Genomic DNA, 18,993 nt, shown 5'->3' on the forward strand with positions numbered 1-18,993 from the left:
TGGGCCTGGACCCCCCGCCCTGGGTGGATTCCGGGGAATGGGGGTGCTTATGGGGGTCAGCGGGGGAGCTGGCTCCAGAGGGGGGGTACTTGCCCCGCCCCAGTCCTTTCCTCCCCATCCCTAAGTGCTTCCCTCCTCCCGCTCTGTCACTCCAACACACATGTAGGGCTTTGAGGTGCAGGTGCGTCGCTGGGATGCAGGGGAGGTATTCCTCCTCTGTCCCCCCGTGGCCACCTGTGTCTCAATCATACACTACAACTTAGACACTCTCATTACTTACTCTCTCATGACACATACATTTAGGGCCTTGGGGGTGGGCACACAAAATGGCGTCCGGAGGGCGGTCTGTTCACTCAGCCTTACCTCTGGTGCCAGTGCCCACTTCTCAATTTTAAGTTGCACATAGACATTGAGGGTTCTGGGGAGGGCACAGTTGCATGTCATAATCATATTCAATTCATTGCACATGGGGCCCCGGCCCGATCCCATTTTTCAACCTCCGTTTTCCCAGCTGAAAATATCATGAATTCAAGCGATAGCCAGTGATTTAGGCCATCAGTGAAAAAAAACAGCTCCCCTAGGCCAACTTAGGAGAGCTATTTTTCACTCCCCTGGCTTTTTTTCCCTTCAAGCACTGGCTCAGGCTCCTTCCCCACCAGAGAGGTGACATTCCATGTCACTAGAGCTAGCTTCTGCAGCCGAGGATCGGACCGTCAAGGTCCCCGCCTTCAGCCACTGCCCAACTCATACTGCACACAACCCCTATGGCTCCTCGTACAGGTGGTGAGCCCATTGGAGGGGGCCCCATGTGCCGTGTTCGGGCTGTGCCACCAGGCGCTTGCCATCGAGCCCCACCCTAGGGCTGGACGATTTATTGATTTGAAATCGAAATCGCGATTTGAAACAACGCGATTAGCAATTCGCAAAAGCTGCGATTTAGGATATACAGCAAGATTTAGATTATACAGCAAGTTGGACCCAGGGTTTAAAACTGCTGTCAGAATAGCTTTACAAATTCATGCCATGCTCCCTGTGTGACAGTCATTCTCACCAATCACAAGCAGCGTGCTTCTCGTGTGCCAGTCATGTTCACCAATCAGAAGTGGCCCAAGAAGGTGTATAGGCCCACAAACAGCAAACACGTGAAACCCAAGGAAAATGTTACATTCGCGGTGCGGAAAAATACTGATTCCGCTACTGAGCTATAAGTGAACTGCCTTCCTATTTCAAGGTCCGAGATTGTTTCAGAAAGGTCCTATCATCAATAGAACCGGCGAGCTCCTTTTAAACACCAGCTGCAATATACTTCAGTGTATCATACCTTTGGTTTTTGTTAATAGGCAATAGCATTAGTATACCGCTAACCCATCAAAACAACAATGAGACAGACAGTAACTCTCACAGCAGTGGAGTTGGTGACCCCCCAAAAAACCGTAAAGCCCACAATTCAGTCGTGTTTACTGTGCTTATTAAATTTGTTTCCAAAGATTAATCCCACAACAGTAATAAAATAAAAGTCTTGCTTTAACATAAATACTGAAAGAATAGATCGCTTTAATCGCTTTTACAGTTGGGTATGGGCACAAGACGCGTATAATGTTTAATCATTCGTTTTGTATTTGTCCGAGTAACAAAGCAAAGGAATGATAAGCTGCTTCAGTCGAAAACTGCATTTTACTTCTCATTTACTACTTTGGTCAGCTGCATGGAGTGAGATTTTCGATCTGTTCAATGTTCTGCACACACATTTACATGTATGTAAGTTCTTTTACCTTGTAAATAGTCTGTAGAGTTTGCAAACTGCCGTGACGTATTTGATGCAGCTAATTTTAAGTTCAGAATGGAATATAGATTTGCCGTAAGATTTCTTGTGTGAGAGTCTGAAAGAGTTTGCAACCATGAACACGTACATTTTTTGTTTCACCTGAATTGATTTGTATAGAAAATAACCGTATAAAGTTGTTAAAAAGCGGAAACTTCGACCAACATGAAATCACCAATAAACGACTTCTATTTATTTAACATTTTATAAAATGCATACTACGTTTAAAAATTTCCAGCCTTACGGTTTCAGGACAGAACAGCCACTCTGTTATGAACATTACGTTTTTTTTTAGTGTTATTAGTGCTAATAACAGCAGCTAACAACACAATAGCGCAAACAAAAAGGGCTGCATACACCGAAGTAGTTCTTGCTTGTTCATTGGCATGGGAAAAGGTGGTTCTAGTGTTATTAGGAGGGTAATCAGCGTTACCTGCAAGATCTTTTTGCTGCAATTGTTTTCATTATTACTTTATTTAACTTGACACATCACATCTTTAAATTCTCATCCTTGCATTAGAATATAGACCAGTTAATACTGATGGTATCTCATGCTGCGTCATATGTTTTAAAATGACTACACACTGAATATTGAACTGAAGCTTGACATAAAAAAAAAAAATCACAAATAAAATCGTAATCGCAATTTCTGTCAGAAAAATCCCGATTCGATATTTTCCCCAAATCGTGCAGCCCACCCCCAGGCCTGGCTCCAGGGGGGGGCCCCGGTGACCCGCATCCGGGCAAGGGAAATCGTGGATCCAATATTTTGTTCATCATTAGTGTCATGCCCCGCTCCGTCCGATCCTAACGTGTGCCACGCCCCCTCGTTAACCTCATGTGGAATCCCAGTGTTTTACAGCTGTTTCTGATTGTTGTCATTAGTTCATTGTATTTAGTCCACGTCTGTGTTAGTATCCCCAGTCCGGTCATTGATGTTGTATCATTGCGTGCTTTGTGCTGTCGTTAATTAAAACCCGTGTTCCTGATCCCTGGCTTCCTGCCTGTTTGTACGCGCCGTAACAGAATGACCGGACTCGAAAAGAAAAGACCAGGTACTTCACCCGCACAAAGGCTGAGGGAGGATCTTCCTGGGGTTCCGCAGATGATCCTCGCGAAGCGTTCTGCGACCCCAGCCTGTATTGGCCGGATGCGGACCGGCGATCAAAGCCGGCTCCCGAGGTGCCTGGCCGCACAGCAGCAGGAACGCGGAGAAACAGAAGGCGTGAGGGTGCACCAGAGGAGCTCTTTATCAGGTCCGTCTCTCTTTCCGCCGCTTACCCTGCTGTGCGCTGGGAGAATCCCAGCCCGATTCTCCACCCTGCGGTGTTCGCAGGTGACATCACCGCCGCTTCGCTGCCCAAGCCCAAGCCTGAGCGAGCCCGAGCCCGAGCCCAAGCCCGCAGCCTGCCCCTTCACCGGGACGCGCCTGGCCCTTAAAGGGGCCAGGTCCATTAAGGACGCTATCCCGCTGGTTCTGCGATTTCGGACGCGGGAGGCGCCCCCCGTGGTTCCTGAGTCTGCAGCGCCACCCGTGGTTCCTGAGGCTGCAGCGCCCCCTGAGGTTCCTGAGGCTGCACTACCCCCTGCTGACCTGGAGTGGGTGCCCCCTGCCCAGTCCCCTGTGCAGCTGCCTCAGCTCCCCGTGCTTCCAGTGACTCCCGTGCCTGCAGCTAGCTGCGCCCCCAGTGACTCCCGTGCCTGCAGCTGGCTGTGCGCCTGAGGCCCCGCCGGCTGAGGCGCCCCCTGCTGACTGCGCGACCGAGGCCGCCGCTCTGCCCGCAGCCCCGCCAGAGGCTGCCACTCTCCTGTCCAGCCCGGCTCGCTCGCGGCCACTCAGGCTACTTCCCCTGAGCTCCCCGCGGCCCCTGAGCTCCCCGCGGCCCCTGAGCTCCCCGCGGCCCCTGAGCTCCCCGCGGCCCCTGAGCTCCCCGCGGCCCCTGAGCTCTCAGCTCAGCCCCCCACGACTCCCAATGCTCCTGTCCCCGAGGAGGTCCCTGACTGCTGTTCTGACGCTCCTTCCTCCATAGTGGAGTCGGAGGGGGAGCTTGAGTGGGACCCCTCGGGGATTGCCTTGGCTTCCCCTGTGACTGCCCCCGTGCCTTCCCCTGTGACTCCGCCACCGTCACCCCAATGTGACAGACCCCGGCCGGGTCCCCGCCTCTCAGTCTCCCGGAAAGGGCGGGGACACCTGCGTCGGGCCCGGGTCCCGCCCACCCTGCCCCCTGGCTCGCCCGTTCGGCCCCTGGCTGTCGCTCGGTGGCTGCCTGCGGATCCTCCGGCTCTGGGTTGGCGGTCCCCTCCGGGCCCCCCCCCGGTGCCTCGGTGCCAGTCCTCGGCGTCGCCTCCGGCTCCATGTCGGTCGCCTCCGGGCCCCCCTGCTTCGGTGGGGCGTCGGACGGTGCCTTCGCCGGCCCCGGCTGCGCCGTTGCCTGCCGCGGCCTCCCCCTCCTGCCTGCCTTCGCCGCTGTTCCCTCCTGCTCCCTCCATGTCCCCTCCGTCTCTCCCTCGTCCTGTTCCCTCGGCCCCTGTGTGGTTCCCTCCTGCTCCCTTCTCCCTCTCGCCTGTGGCCCCTCCGGCCGCTGCCCGTCGCCCGCCTGGGTTCTTTCGGGCTCCCCTGGTTCCTCCTCCCTTTCCCTCCGTCCCACCTGTTTCTGCTCCTTGTCCCTCTGTGTCTCCTCCGTTCCCTTCTGGTCCTTTTGTCCCTCCTGTCTTTGCTCCTCATCCCTCGGTGTCTCCTGTGTCCCCTCTGTGTCTCCCTTCTTGGCCTGCCTGTCTGCGTTCCCTGTTTTGTGTCAGGTCTTGTCGTTCTTCCTGTCTTTGTTCCAGTTCTGTGTCTCTGTCCTGTGTTTCCCTGGTCTCGTTGATGTTTTTGCTCTTGTTTTCCAGGTCCTGTGTCCCCGGTTTTGTCTCGTCCGTCGCCTCCTCTCGGGCGCGCCTGGTGTGCGCGCCTTTGGGGGGGGGGAGGTTTCTGTCACGCCCCGCTCCGTCCGATCCTAACGTGTGCCACGCCCCCTCGTTAACCTCATGTGGAATCCCAGTGTTTTACAGCTGTTTCTGATTGTTGTCATTAGTTCATTGTATTTAGTCCACGTCTGTGTTAGTATCCCCAGTCCGGTCATTGATGTTGTATCGTTGCGTGCTTTGTGCTGTCGTTAATTAAAACCCGTGTTCCTGATCCCTGGCTTCCTGCCTGTTTGTACGCGCCGTAACAATTAGGGGTCTTGTGAGTCGCACTTCGTCTGGTTCCTCACCCAGGACCTGTTTACCTTGGGTGACCCTACCAGGGGCATAAAGCCCTGGGCAACTTAGCTCCTGGGATCATTGGAACACGCAAACCCCTCCACCACGATAAGGTGTTGGCTCCAGGAGAGGTCTTCGACATATAATCTTTAAATTGTATTTTGTAATAGCATTGTGATTTTTACAGTCATTATTAGAAAATATTATTTCACATAATGTGATTCAAAATTAAATTAAAAAACTAGACATGGACAAATTTGTTGATACCCTTCCACAAAAAAAAACATCTCTCTCTGGTATAACTTGAGACTGACAAAATTTTAATGCCATCCCTTATTGTTTATTCCATATAACTCAAATCAGACTTTGCTATTGATTATTGATTCAGTTATATATTTTATGTAATTAAACAAATAAAAATAGCATGGACAAAAAAAGATTTTGTGGCACCACCTGTCACGTCCCGCTCCGTACGATCCCGATGTGTGCCACGCCCCCCTCATTACCTCGTGTTCTTCGTGTTCTGATGGATCTCACCTGTTGCTCGTTTCCCTCAGCTTGTCTAGTGTATTTAGTCCTTGTCAGAGTCAGTCATCCCCAGATCAGTCATTGTTATGTTACGTGTCGTTGCTTCCTGTTTGCCCTCGTCCTTATTAAAAGTCCTGTTTCCCCGAACCTCTGGCTCCGTGCGCCTGCTTACCCGCTCGCTCACCCGTGGATCGTGACAGAATGACTGATCTCCAAACCATGCTCAGCGCTGTCGGGAGGGTCCTCTCGACCGACGAAGAGGTGATCCACTGGACCAACATGCTGGAACTTCAGGGGGATCCAGTGGCCCACCCGTTAGTGGAGAAATGTTGGAGGCTCATGAGAATGAGGGATGAGATCGATGAGGAGCAGCTGCAGGCGAAGGTGGGAAGACACCTACAGCAGCTGAGGGAGAGAGCGGCCGCCTGGCTGTCCCCCCTGGGATACGCCTCCTGGGAGCCGCCCCCCGACTCACCGCCTGCCTCCTTCCCTGTCGCTAGCAAGACGGCAAGGGCTCCAACCTCCACCAAACAGCGCAAGACTGAGCTTGAAGCGGCTTCGGCCACTCACCCCCGCCGCTCCGGAAGGAAGCGGCGAAAGCCGCGCAGAGCGCAGCATGAGGGAGAGACAACGCTCTTCCTGGGTGCCTGCTCCCTAATGCCCACGTGGGAGGACGCCTTTCTCATAGGTGAGCCCCTGGTAGAAGAAGAGCTGCCTCCTTTGGAGACTGGTGATGACCGGCCGGAGCGCTTTCCCGGAAGAGGGATCAGCGCCATAAAAGACGCAAATCCCCTCAGGGTCCCAAGAGCCCTTAAAGGGGCAGCACCAACGCGCTCGGCACCCCTCCCGCCTGCTGCTGCTGCAGCCGCTCTGCCCGCGGCAACGCCTGTTGCTGCTGCAGCCGCTCTGCCTGTAGCACCGCCTGTTGCTGCTGCTGCCGATCTGCCTGCAGCCCCGTCTGCTGCAGCGGCCGCCGATCTGCCTGCAGCACCGTCTGCTGCAGCTGCCGTGATGCCAGCGGCACAGCCTGACCCGCCTGTCCTGCTTGACCCGCCTGTCCTGCCTACTTTGCCTGCAGTCCCTGCAGCTGCCACCGATCTGTCTGTGGAACTGCCTGAGGTGGCCGCTGCGGCGCCCCCTGCTGGCCGTGTGATGGTGGCGCCCGCTGCGGCGCTCCCTACTGGTCACGTGATGGTGGCGCCCGCCGAGGCGCCCCCTGCTGGTCGCACGCCTGCAGCTGCCTCCGCTCTGCCCGTGGTGCCCCCTGCTGGCCGCACGACGGAGGTCCCCGCCGAGGTGCCCCCTGCTGGCCGCGTGATGGCGGCACCCGCCGTGGCGCCCCCTGCTGGCCGCGTGATGGCGGCACCCGCCGTGGCGCCCCCTGCTGGTCTCACGTCAGAGGCACCCGCCGAGGTGCTCCCACCTGAACTGCCTGTCTCGCCTGTCCTGCCGGCACCTGAATTGCCTGTCTCGCCTGTCCTGCCAGCACCTGAACTGCCTGTCTCGCCTGTCCTGCCCGCGGCCCTGCCTGAGGCCGCCTCTCCAGTCCTGCCTGCGGCCCTGGCTGCCCCGCCTGCGGCCACGCCCTGCGACTGAGGCTGAGCATTCTGACATTGGGCAGTATGTTTCACTCCAGGATGCCTTGGTAGTCTTGAGACTTCATTGTGCCCTGCACAGATTCAAGGTTCCCCGTGCCAGATGCAGCAAAGCAGCCCCAAAACAAAACAGACCCCCCCCATGTTTCACAGTAGATATGGTGTTCTTTTCTTTTAAAGCTTAATTTTTCCTTCTGTATACATACAACTGATGTGACTGGCCAAAAAGCTCCAGTTTTGTCTCATCATTTGGAAGGACATATTCCCAGAAACTTTGGGGCTTGTCAACATGCATTTTGGCGAGTTCCACTCTGGCTTTTTTTATGTTTTTCTGTCAATAGTGGAGCCCACCTGGGTCTTCTTCCATGGAGCCCCGTTATTGTTCAAAATGTGACGGATGGTGCGATCAGAAAGTGACGTACCTTGACCTTGGAGCTCAGCTTGAATGGTTTTGGATGGTTTCCTTGGCTCTTTTTCTACTATCCGCACTATCCTTCTGATCAACCTGGGGCTGCATTTCCTCTTGCGTCCACATCCTAGGAGGCTGACTTCAGTCCCATGAACCCTATACTTTTTAATAATATAGGCAACTGTGGTTACAGGAACATAAAGCTGCTTGGAGATGGTCTTATAGCCTTTACCTTTAACATATAATTATCTTCTATAATCATCTTTCTGAGCTCCTCAGACAGCAGTCTCCTTAGTTTTCTCAGGTCCATATTCAGTTTGGTGCACACAATGATACCAAACAACACAGTAGAATGTTCTTTCCCTTGAAATAGGCTGAATGGCTGATGAAAAGCATGAAGGCACCTGTGATATTAGTTGAGATTAAACACTTAGTTTGAAACATGACTATAACGCAAGGATAAATTCCCTTTAGGGGTACCAACAAATCTGTCCATACTATTTTAGCATATCATTGGAAAATAAACATCAAATCATTTCTTTTCACAATTTTATTGGTTTATGCTATCATATACTAAAGGCATGCAGGTATACATTAGGCAATTGCTTTTAACTGAATTGCCTCTCAGAAGAAATGAAGCATTGTTTCAATGAGCTGTAAGGGTACCAACAAATTTGTCCATGTCTGTATTTTTCACAATAAAGTTCTACTTTTCACATTGTAGGCATGCATTTTTATACCACGTCAATACGATACAAATGTACGTGTTAAAAAGGTCTTTCAGTACTTAGGTTAATACTTTTCTGTTCAAGGACAAAAAGTTCAGTCTGTAATGCATTATGTCTTTTGCCATATGATAATATTTTGGCTTTTAATCATAACCAATGAAGCTCAAAATTTGTGAAAATTTCAACGAAGAGATTCATTGTTTTGTCTGATATGCTAAACTACAGTATGTCTGACTTAAAAGTGAAGTAAAAGAAGTGAAGTAGTCAGGGTCGGAGTGGGACACATACCTACACGCTTTAATTTTGCGTTCATGTAATTTTTAACAGCAAGATGCACCAATATTAATAAAGTGTGCATTAAATATAATGTGTTTTTCAAAACATCTTTAATAAATCACTTCTTACACAATATATTTTTGCCAAATTTGCGCAGAATATTAATGATGCACACTGACAAAGTTTGCATGCGAATGGGTCACGACAGTCTGATATTAAATCAACTTCCCAGTAGATTCAAACTTATTTTTTGTTGTTGTAAGGAAAATGATGCCCTGCTGTTCACAGTGCAGTTTACTACACAATGCTCCACTCTGCTCTGACATAAATCATATGTCAAAAACCACTTGCGCATTTAATAAGTATGTATGTACTTATGCTCACACCAGAATGTCAGCTGAGTAGGCGGTCCTTCAATGCAACCCATTACACTTCGTGTTCACACTGCTATATGAATGTGGCCATATGCGTCCCAGACCAGCTCCGAATGTGGTTTGAGCGATCGGATCTAGATGCGTTTTCAATGCATTCACACCTGTACTTAGCATTGTCCACTTGTGATTGGATTATGCAGGACACATGTTAATACCAGGTGTGAACAGGGCCAAAAGGTCTGGGCAATCACAGATGCTAACTGTGGTGGATAATTGCAGAATTCTTTCCTTGGTGAAGAAAACTGATTCTCCATGAGGTAGGCATTAGCAAATTCTACAATCAAGATGAGACTTCATGAATGTAAATAGAGGGTTTACCAGGTGCAAACCACTGATACCACCGGTGCTGGAACAATATTCTTTAGACAGATGAAGTTAAGAGTAACCTGTTGCACAATGGGCCTCATTCACCAACCGTTCTTACGATCAAATTTGTTCTTAAACCCCACGTACACACTTTTTAAATGAAGATTCTGACATTCACCAATGTTTTCTTATCTGAATTTGTTCTTACCTAAGAACAGAATCTACGCACACTCAAGACCATTCGTACGCACATTTGAGTAATGATAGTTTGTTCAAAATAATCGGTTATAGCAGTTTGTTCATTCTACAGTTGATAAAATGATAGTATTTGAATAATTTATAAAAGTAAAATATAAAAAATAATTTTAAAGTGTAAAAATGATTTTCATGGTAGTAATGGAAATCATGCGGATTATAAATATGTCTCTTTCTGCGCATTGGCCTTGCTATCAAAATGGCATTTCTGTTATTTCTTGAAGAGCTTGCCAATCGTGCTCTGAGAAGGGAACGCATGTTAGATGTGTTTGGCACAGCATTCACAGAGAAGCTGATATATCTTTCCTTGTGTCATCTTTCTTGGGGGCTCTATATCCACGGGTTACGCTACTAAATAACATGTCTGTTTGAATTTACGTCCTGTACCATACAATCCAGTTATAATTGACTTCAAGGGACCTGACAAAACAGTGCATTATATCCAAAGTCTGTTATATCCAGAGTTGCTGTATGCCCAGAGCACAACTACAGGGCACCATTTACTCATGCCAAACCCCAGCAGACACACAAATAATATTTTCATGGTAGCCCTAATCCTCTTCCGTAAATCCCCACTACATAACTTCGCTGAATATTACTGATGGCCGATTCGCGAAAGAATCGTTCTTTTTAACTCGGTTTTTTTAGTGAACGGGTTGAACCGATTCGTATGTCTGAACGAATCGATTTTTAAAGTTATTTTAAAACGTTTTTAAAACTGATCTTTGGCTATTCAACATCCAAAAGCATCCCCCGCGATTTCGGATTTATTTTTCATGTTCCGTCTGCGCTTGTTTTATCACTTTTAGGTTTATTCTTATGTTCGTCACTTTCATTCGTCACATTTGCGTTCCTAGATTTCTGTCTGGTTCCGAGAACACCCGAACAGCCGAGTACCTGGTCTCTAACTCGCTGACTCCAAAAAACCCGAGAGCCTGTTCGATGAACGAATCGAACGTACGGGTTTTCGTACGTTGGCACCGATCCCAAGGGCCATTGCGGCGTTTATTGCGGAATTGCAGTTACGCTGATGAATAGGGTAAAATACATGCATCTATTGCCGATTTACGAAAGCAGTAAGTTATTAAATTTATATATATATATTTCAAGGGTCTAACTGGTCGCACACGTCTTTTCTTGTATTAAAATAAAAGTGCAAATGTGTCCTATTTCTCCAGCAAAATTGCTACAAAGACTAAACTAAATGCAATCAACAATGTAAAAACAAATCATACTTAAACAAGGCATATGTCCTGTAATAAATATTTTATTCGTGCTAATGTTAATAATAATAATAATAATAATATACCTGTGGTTCAGTCACTTATACTCATGCACAGTATGCTTGCAAATATTTTAAAAACAAATTATGACAATTATAGGCCTATATTTTTATATTAACATAATAAAGTAACACTAAATAATAACACAAACCGACAAATAAAACACTTTTAAATTCAAATGTCTTAGAATTTATTTACACGTTTTTTCTGCAGAAATGTGGGTTAAAGACTCCGGTTGCTGTATTATTGATATACGCTCTCAGCAACTCCCCGAGAGCCCGTTCGATGAACGAATCAAACTTATGGGTTTTCAGACACTCCGTCGGTGACTCAAACGAACGGTTCGCAAACCAATACCACATATATATATATATATAACCGGCAAAAGTGACCCCCAAAGAGATACTTTTTTAAGTTTGCTTAAGTCACAGTGAACAAGTGAACCGTTAACATTTTTAACCACAACATTTTTTGTATAAAATCCACATTAACAATCTAAACGGACCAAAAAAGGACAATTGAAAAAAACTGTCAATGGCAATGTGAGAAAATGATGCACATCCCCTGCTGTTACTGCAGCTGGGCGGGGCTGCTGCGCGAGGACTGGCCACCTGTGAGTGCTTTGGGACGGGGAGGAGCCCACGGCAGCACTCGCTGCCCGGTGAGAAGAGTAAGGACGTTACGTGCTTTCACCGTTAGAGTCTCCAAAATTCTCCAGTAACACTAGAAAAAGTCTCTAGATTTGTCGCTAGTCGCTTTTTTGAAAACGAGTTGCTAGAGGGGTCTAAAAACTCGCAAAATATAGCGACTTTGTCGCTAAGTTGGCAACACTGATCACCGGCACGCCACGCACCTTGTACGCGGAGCTGCATGTCCGTTATAGCCACACAAAACTACATCTAAAAGCGGCGCTGGGGAGCAAACTGTTTTTCCGTTATAAGCGAAATTCCGTTATATGCCAGTCCGCTGTATCCGATGCTTTTTCTGCATGTTCTTAAAGGCGCATGGCCGGAACCAGCAGACCTCGTCTGTTATAGATGATATTCCGTTATAAGCGGGTCCACTATAACGGGATTTTACTGTATTAATACTTCTACTTCAGCAATACTTAAGTTTTTTTTCCGATTGGTGCCAAGCAGATGACAACTTGCGCATCTCTTCGCCATTCCTTGCACACGGCCCTACAGTTTCATGCCCTATTATGGGAAATTGGGTTGATTTGATTTGAATTATCTGTAAAGTATATTTGAGTGTTTGTGTGCCAGCACGGTTACGTGGGTTGTTGTTGTTTCATTTTTAACTTTTATTTTTACGTGTGTACTTGTCTGTCCTTGTTAATTGACAGCGTGAGTGTTACCGACAGCTGCGGCCGCGAGCGGCGTTTCTGTCTGCGTCCTTCGCATCAAAGGACAATATTATCGAACATCGGTAACATTAACTCTAAAAGGACAGTTGCTCCTGAGCTTTGCTCGGTCGCCGGTCGGGGCCGGGAGGACATTTTCCACTTTTTTTCCCGCTCCGGCAGTAGCCTGCTTTGAGAGGGTTTTTTTTGTGGTTTTTTGGCCTCCCTAGAGCAACTTCGCTTTAGTTTAGCTAAACGTGGTTCAGCAGGAAGTTAGTCTCGGGTAAGTAATTGTTAATTTGGTTATTTTAAAGGTTTAATTTAAAGGTTGTTATCGCTGACGCTGCCGGATAATTTATAATAAAGTACCGATTTAACACAAGTGTTAATTTAGTGTTTTAGTGTACTCGGCACTTTGTTTTAACTATACGTTAATTAGATCAACTAAAAGTTTAAATACTCTATATTAATATACAGGGCTGGGAGTAACGGACGGGGACATAGTGAGTTAGGTAATTATGGGGCCAGCTCAGTGTTGTGTTTGCAAGATGTTTGCCCTTCTGGATGCTTGCGTCCAGTCGGACAACGTCTGCGAGAGATGTAGGTTAGTTGACTCACTCATGGTCCAGGTTCGTGACCTAGAGGAGCGACTGGCTCTCATCCAACATAATAATGAGTTAAAGGAGAGTGTTAATACGCCTTCTAGGGAGACTGTGTGTGTACGTCACAAGCGGGGAGGGGGGAGAATGATGAACAGGTAGGTCGAGAGAGCTGGGTGAGCGTAGGTCGTAGACGTAGAAAAGGGCGTACACAATTCACAGAGGCGGCATCACCTGAAGTAACGGTGTCTTATCGCTTTCAGGTGCTTCCAGCTTTAGAGCCGGAAGAGACTGGGGAGGCAGGTGGGCCCTTGGGCACCAAGGAGCCGCCTAACCCCAGTAGGAGGGAGGTTGTGGTAGTAGGGGATTCAATTATAAGAGGTGTAGATAGTTATGTGTGCACCCGTGATAGAGGGTCCCGTACGTTGTTTTGCCTGCCTGGTGCCCAGGTAGGGGACCTTCCAGATCGAGTGGACAGGCTTTTGGCCCCAGCCGGGGTGGATCCAGTGGTCGTGGTGCATGTTGGCACCAATGACATAGGAAAGGGCAGGAGGGCTGTTCTGCAAGATAAATTTATAGAAGTCGCGGATAAGCTTAGAAGCAGAACATCCACGGTGGTATTCTCTGGAATACTTCCTGTGCCACGTGCAAGTCAGGCAAAGTTAGCTGACTAAAATGGTGGTGTAGGAAAGAGGGGTTCAGGTTCATGGGGCACTGGAAGACCTTCTGGAACAGGTGGGACCTGTTCAAGCCGGACGGGTTGCATCTGAACCATAGGGGAACCAGTGTATTGGGGAGGCGTATGTGCAGAATAGTTGAGGAATGTTTAAACTAGGGACTGGGGGGGCAGGGAGGTCAGTTAAGAATTTATGTGGGGAGAGACGGAAAGCCCAAATAAATATTAAAAGTAGACACTGTAAAAGGCCTACCATTAGTGGTCTGTATTTGAATGCTAGGAGTATTACAAACAAAATTAATGACTTAGAGGCTTTAATTTCTTCAGACAATTATGACATTATAGGAATAACTGAAACATGGATGAGTGACAATGATGGTGATGAATATAATATGGATGGTTATACGTTGTTCCGTAGAGACCGGATAGGCAAGAAGGGAGGTGGTGTTGCAGTATACATAAAAGAAAACTTGCAGGCAAGGGATCTCACTGATAAAAATAAAAATTCAGAAGCTGTATGGATAAAACTTGATGCTAAAGATTCAAATGGCCTAATTGTCGGGGTTTGTTATAGAGCACCTAATGTAGCTGTAGAGGAAAGCAGAATGTTATATGATAATATCAGGATTATGAGTAATAAAAATGATGTGGTGGTTATGGGTGATTTTAATTTACCTGGGATACAGTGGGACACAGTCTCTGACTCTTCTGTAAATGAACTTGAGATGGTGGAATTAGTACAGGATTGTTTTTTCACTCAGTTTGTTAATACTCCTACCAGGGGAGAAGCCCTTCTTGATCTTGTTTTCTGTAATAACCAGGATAGGATTGGAAAATTAGAGGTTTTAGACCCATTGTACGGTAGTGATCATAACATGGTTAAATTCAAGGTTAATTTTAGTGTCCGAAGAGCAAAGTCGAAATTAAAAGTATAAAATGTTAGGAAGGCTAACTTTAATGGTATGAGACGGAAATTAGAAACTGTAAACTGGACAGAGTTAAATAGCAAAACAGTTGAAGAGGCATGGGAATTTTTTAAAAGCACATTGTTGCAAGTGCAAGAGGACTTCATACCTGTTTCCAGCAAAACTAAATCTAGGAAATGACAACCAAGGTGGTTTACTAAGGAAATTAAGAATAAAGTCAGGAGGAAAAGGGTTCTGTTCCACAATTGGAAAATAACTAATGATTTCAATATTAAGCAGGAGTATCTAAGTCTACAGGCAGAGTTAAAAAAATAACATTAGGCTATCCAAGAGGGATGTAGAAAGAAAAATTGCATTGGAGGCTAAGGATGACAGTAAAGATTTCTTCCAATATTTTAACTCCAAGAGAGCTCAAAAAGCTGAAATCACTAATTTGCAGGATAGTAAGGGCCTTATAATTGATAACGAAATTGATATAGTAAATAAGTTTAATGATTATTTTTCACGGGTGTTCACAGTAGAGAACACAAGTAACTTACCACCAATTAATACGAATACAGCATCGTCTATGACCAATATATGTATAACTGAGGTTGATGTGATACTAAGCCTAGCTAAACTCAAAATAAATAAATCGCAGGGCCCTGATGGCATCTTACCTATAGTCTTAAAAGAGATGAGGGATATTATTAGCCAACCTTTAACTTAATAATAATATTCCAGAAATTGTTATCTGCGGGTGTGGTACCATCAGATTGGAAGCATGCTAATATAACACCCATATTCAAAAAAGGGGATAGAAGTAATCCAGCAAACTATAGGCCAATCAGTTTAACTAGCATTACTGGAAAAATAATGGAAGCTATAATTCAAGTGAAAATGGTAGATTACCTAGATGCAAACAACATTATAAAGGATAGCCAACATGGATTTAGGAGAGGTAGATCCTGCTTAACGAATCTACTTGAGTTCTTTGAGGAAGCTACAAGTGAAATTGATCAGAAAAAGACCTATGATGTGATTTACTTGGATTTCCAGAAGGCCTTTGATGTTGTCCCCCACAAACGGCTCTTGCTAAAGCTTAAAGCTACAGGGATTTTAGGAACTGTGGCAGCTTGGATCGAAAACTGGCTAACTGGCAGGAAGCAGCGAGTAGTTATTAGAGGCACAATGTCACAGTGGGCCTCCGTTCATAGTGGGGTACCGCAGGGTTCAATTTTAGGACCACTATTGTTCCTAATTTACATTAATGAAATTGACACAAATACATACAGTAAACTGGTTAAATTTGCAGACGACACCAAGGTGGGCGGTGTAGCAGATACTGATCTAGCAGCAGAGAGGCTTCAACGGGATCTGTATTTAATTAGCGAATGGGCTGATACTTGGCAGATGAAATTTAACACAGATAAATGTAAGGTAATCCATGCAGGGAGCAGAAATATAAAGTACAGATATTTTATGGGTTCCACTGAAATAAAGGTAGCTGAATACGAGAAAGATCTCAGTATGTACAGTATTTTGATGCTTCCATGTCCCACTCTCGCCAGTGTGGGGAAGCAATAAAAAAGGCCAACAGAATGTTGGGTTATATCTCTAGGTGTGTGGAGTTTAAGTCAAGGGAGGTGATGTTACACTTATATAATTCCTTGGTAAGACCCCGCCTAGAATACTGTGTGCAGGTTTGGTCACCATACCTCAAAAAGGACATTGCTGCCTTAGAAAAGGTGCAACGAAGAGCTACGAGAATGATTCCTGGTCTTAGAGGAATGTCTTATGAGGAGAGGTTAGCGGAACTGAATCTGTTTAGCCTTGAGCAAAGGAGACTAAGGGGGGATATGATTCAGGTCTATAAGATTCTAATGGGTCTGGATGCTGTTCAGCCAAATGACTATTTCAATATTAGTCTAAATACTAGAACTCGTGGCCATAAGTGGAAATTAGCGGGAGAACATTTTAAAACAAATTTGAGGAAGCACTTCTTTACACAGCGTGTAGTTAGAGTATGGAATAGTCTTCCTGCTAGTGTAGCGGAAGCTAAAACCATGGGTTCCTTTAAATCAGAGCTAGATAAGATTTTAACAACTCTGAGCTATTAGTTATGTTCTCCCTAAACGAGCTTGATGGGCCGAATGGCCTCTCGTTTGTAAATTTCTTATGTTCTTATTGCAGGGCGTTTCCCTATGGTAATTAGGACAAACTGGCACGCGCCTTCAGTTACGAAGACGTGGGATTCATCATTCTTAAAAAAAAGGTGCGAACAATTCTGCTACTTAAGAACACATCATGAATCCGACGTAGGTTGTTCTGAACAAATTTCGTAGGAACATATTTAAGAGCATTCTTAAGAAAATATTGGTGAATGAGGCCCAATGATGGTAAGAGAAGAGAAAAGAATGGATAAGGGAAAAAGCAGCTCATGATCTGATGCATACCACATTATCTGTGAAGCATGGTGGAGGCAGTATTATGGCATGGGCATGTATGAGTACTAGTGGACCTGGATCACTAGTGATGATGATATGACTGCTGACAAAAGCAGCAGACATATATTCTAAAGTGTACATGTGTAACATATTAAAGTATTAAAAATAATTATATATTACTTATTTTAGTTTGTCAAATTACTTTTGAGCTCTTCACAACAGGGGGACTATGTATAAAAATAGCTGTCATTTCAAAAAGGTTCATAAATCACATCTTGATTGCTTAATTACAAATTAATAAAACTGTCACTGTCCAAACACGACTCACAGATCATAGAAATTAAAAGCCAAGTATATATTTAGAAAAGTCAAGATGCAAATAGCCCATCAAGTATCTTGTAAGCAACTCAAATAAGAGTATTGCGTTATTTCACCGTACTCCCGTATATAAGTTATTAATAAAAGTGAAATAAATGTATGCATTTGTACATTATCTCATTTCTATTATGCAAATCAGACAGACAACATGCAGGTTCATATGTGATCAGTAGGGGTCTTTGACCTCAAGTAGGAGTATCTTTAAAGAAGATTTTGCCCCCAAAAATTAATTATAACTGATTCTGAAATTACAAACTAATGCAGTTGATCCATCATCTTAATACTCAATTCATCACAATGCATCAATATATCATATCTTCACACTCCTAATGATCGCAGGGTGATGTAAAACAATGTGGCCATACTTGGTACTTCCTCGGCACATTATTATGTGCAGTGTTCCTGGGGTCTTCTGGTGGTCGTGCAGCCCCCGCCTCAGAGAGCGCAGTGATGGAATCAGCCAACTCTGGGGTCAGCCAGTGGCTAAAACAGTTTCCTTTATTTACGAAAGAGTCTGTGAAAGAATTTCCCATAATTCAACCAAGCATTGTAGCATCAGGTCACAAAAGCAGAGTTTCAATTTCACAATTTATCTGCTAAATTTTGGTAAAAACCTTCAACACACATCCTGAGAACTGCATTACCCTCAAGCTTTACATTTTCCAGGCATTTAACAGGCCATTGGCTTCTTAAAAAATGGGGGAAAAAAACTATGGGCTGATATTTATGCCACTAGAAACTGAATATGAATAGTGTATATTTGAATCTGCAGTTGTTGCATTAAAAAACTGAATCTGAATTTATTAGTTTGAATCTGAATTCCAATAACTTGAAACTACATTTATCCTACCTGGAAAATGTGACGCTCTATACTTACAATTTCACTTCTCCCAATTCAATTTCAGTTCGCAAATTCAATATCAATTTATTGAGACGCACAATCCGAATCTTTGAGGAAAAGTAATCGACCGCAGGTTCACAACGCAACTCATTTCCATGTTTACGACAGTTGTGCAGGATGTCGCAAGCGCAAATGTGGGATCATATATGCAGTCATCATATATATGTAATAAGAATTAAGCAGTACAGGTACTGCTATATTTTTATCTTTATAATACCACCACTTCTCACAAGTTGCCAGTTGCTCAGAGACTAGAGTAGAGTAGACTAGACTAGTTACCAGACTGCTATCTATAAAATTTGGCAAACAGGGAGGCTAGTGACCAAAAATAAATCTAAACTTTATTATGTAATATTCAGAAAATCATGTCAGGTCCTACAGTTTTAAAATCGCCAACCTATACAATATTCCTTGGAAGTTTGCTAAAAGATCCACAGAATACATTTATGGCTGTCGATGGCTATGTTGATCAGTTGGTGGCTGCAGGCTCCATTTTTGCTTTTGGCTAGCCTCTGTTTGCATTTTCAATTTTGCTGCCCTCTGTTGTTGCAGTTACAGTTTTGAATCAATTGTACCAATTGTACATTTTTAGGTGTAGATTTTCATCCATATAATGTTTTTGTGAAGTAGTAGTATGATCCATCAAATAGTTTCTGAGATCTCACGTTCATAATGTCAAATGTCATATGCTTTCACCTTTCCTTTTGCTGCCAATAAGCTGCACTGCTTCAACTTTAGGGTGATCAACCTCCAAATGTTGGTGATTACAAAGGGGTTACAGACAAATATACTTTTATGGTAAAAAGCTTATATGTAGAATATAACACTCATTTTGTTGCTTTGCATCTTTTCGCTGTGCAGAAATA

At 45.3% G+C, this 18,993-nt stretch overlaps 1 protein-coding gene and 1 long non-coding RNA gene across 2 annotated transcripts in view; both read right to left on the reverse strand.

Moving 5' to 3' along the window:
• nin (ninein (GSK3B interacting protein)) overlaps nucleotides 1–7,907 on the reverse strand; it is a 35,436-nt gene extending 27,529 nt beyond the window's left edge. The window contains exons 1-2 of the mRNA XM_072698980.1: nucleotides 7,830–7,907; nucleotides 7,611–7,664 (exon numbers count right to left, since the gene is read on the reverse strand). Of these exons, the coding sequence (XP_072555081.1) occupies nucleotides 7,611–7,664; nucleotides 7,830–7,907 (132 nt within the window). The remainder of the gene's footprint in view (nucleotides 1–7,610; nucleotides 7,665–7,829) is intronic.
• Nucleotides 7,908–8,132: 225 nt separating this feature from the next.
• On the reverse strand, nucleotides 8,133–17,695 carry LOC140578346 (uncharacterized). The gene is made up of 2 exons (XR_011982451.1): nucleotides 17,592–17,695; nucleotides 8,133–14,304 (listed from the first exon to the last, which is right to left on the reverse strand). It is a non-coding gene; the product is annotated as an uncharacterized lncRNA (long non-coding RNA).
• Nucleotides 17,696–18,993: the final 1,298 nt, after the last annotated feature.

Source organism: Paramormyrops kingsleyae, chromosome 14, assembly GCF_048594095.1.
Source record: "Paramormyrops kingsleyae isolate MSU_618 chromosome 14, PKINGS_0.4, whole genome shotgun sequence".
NCBI lineage: Eukaryota > Metazoa > Chordata > Actinopteri > Osteoglossiformes > Mormyridae > Paramormyrops > Paramormyrops kingsleyae.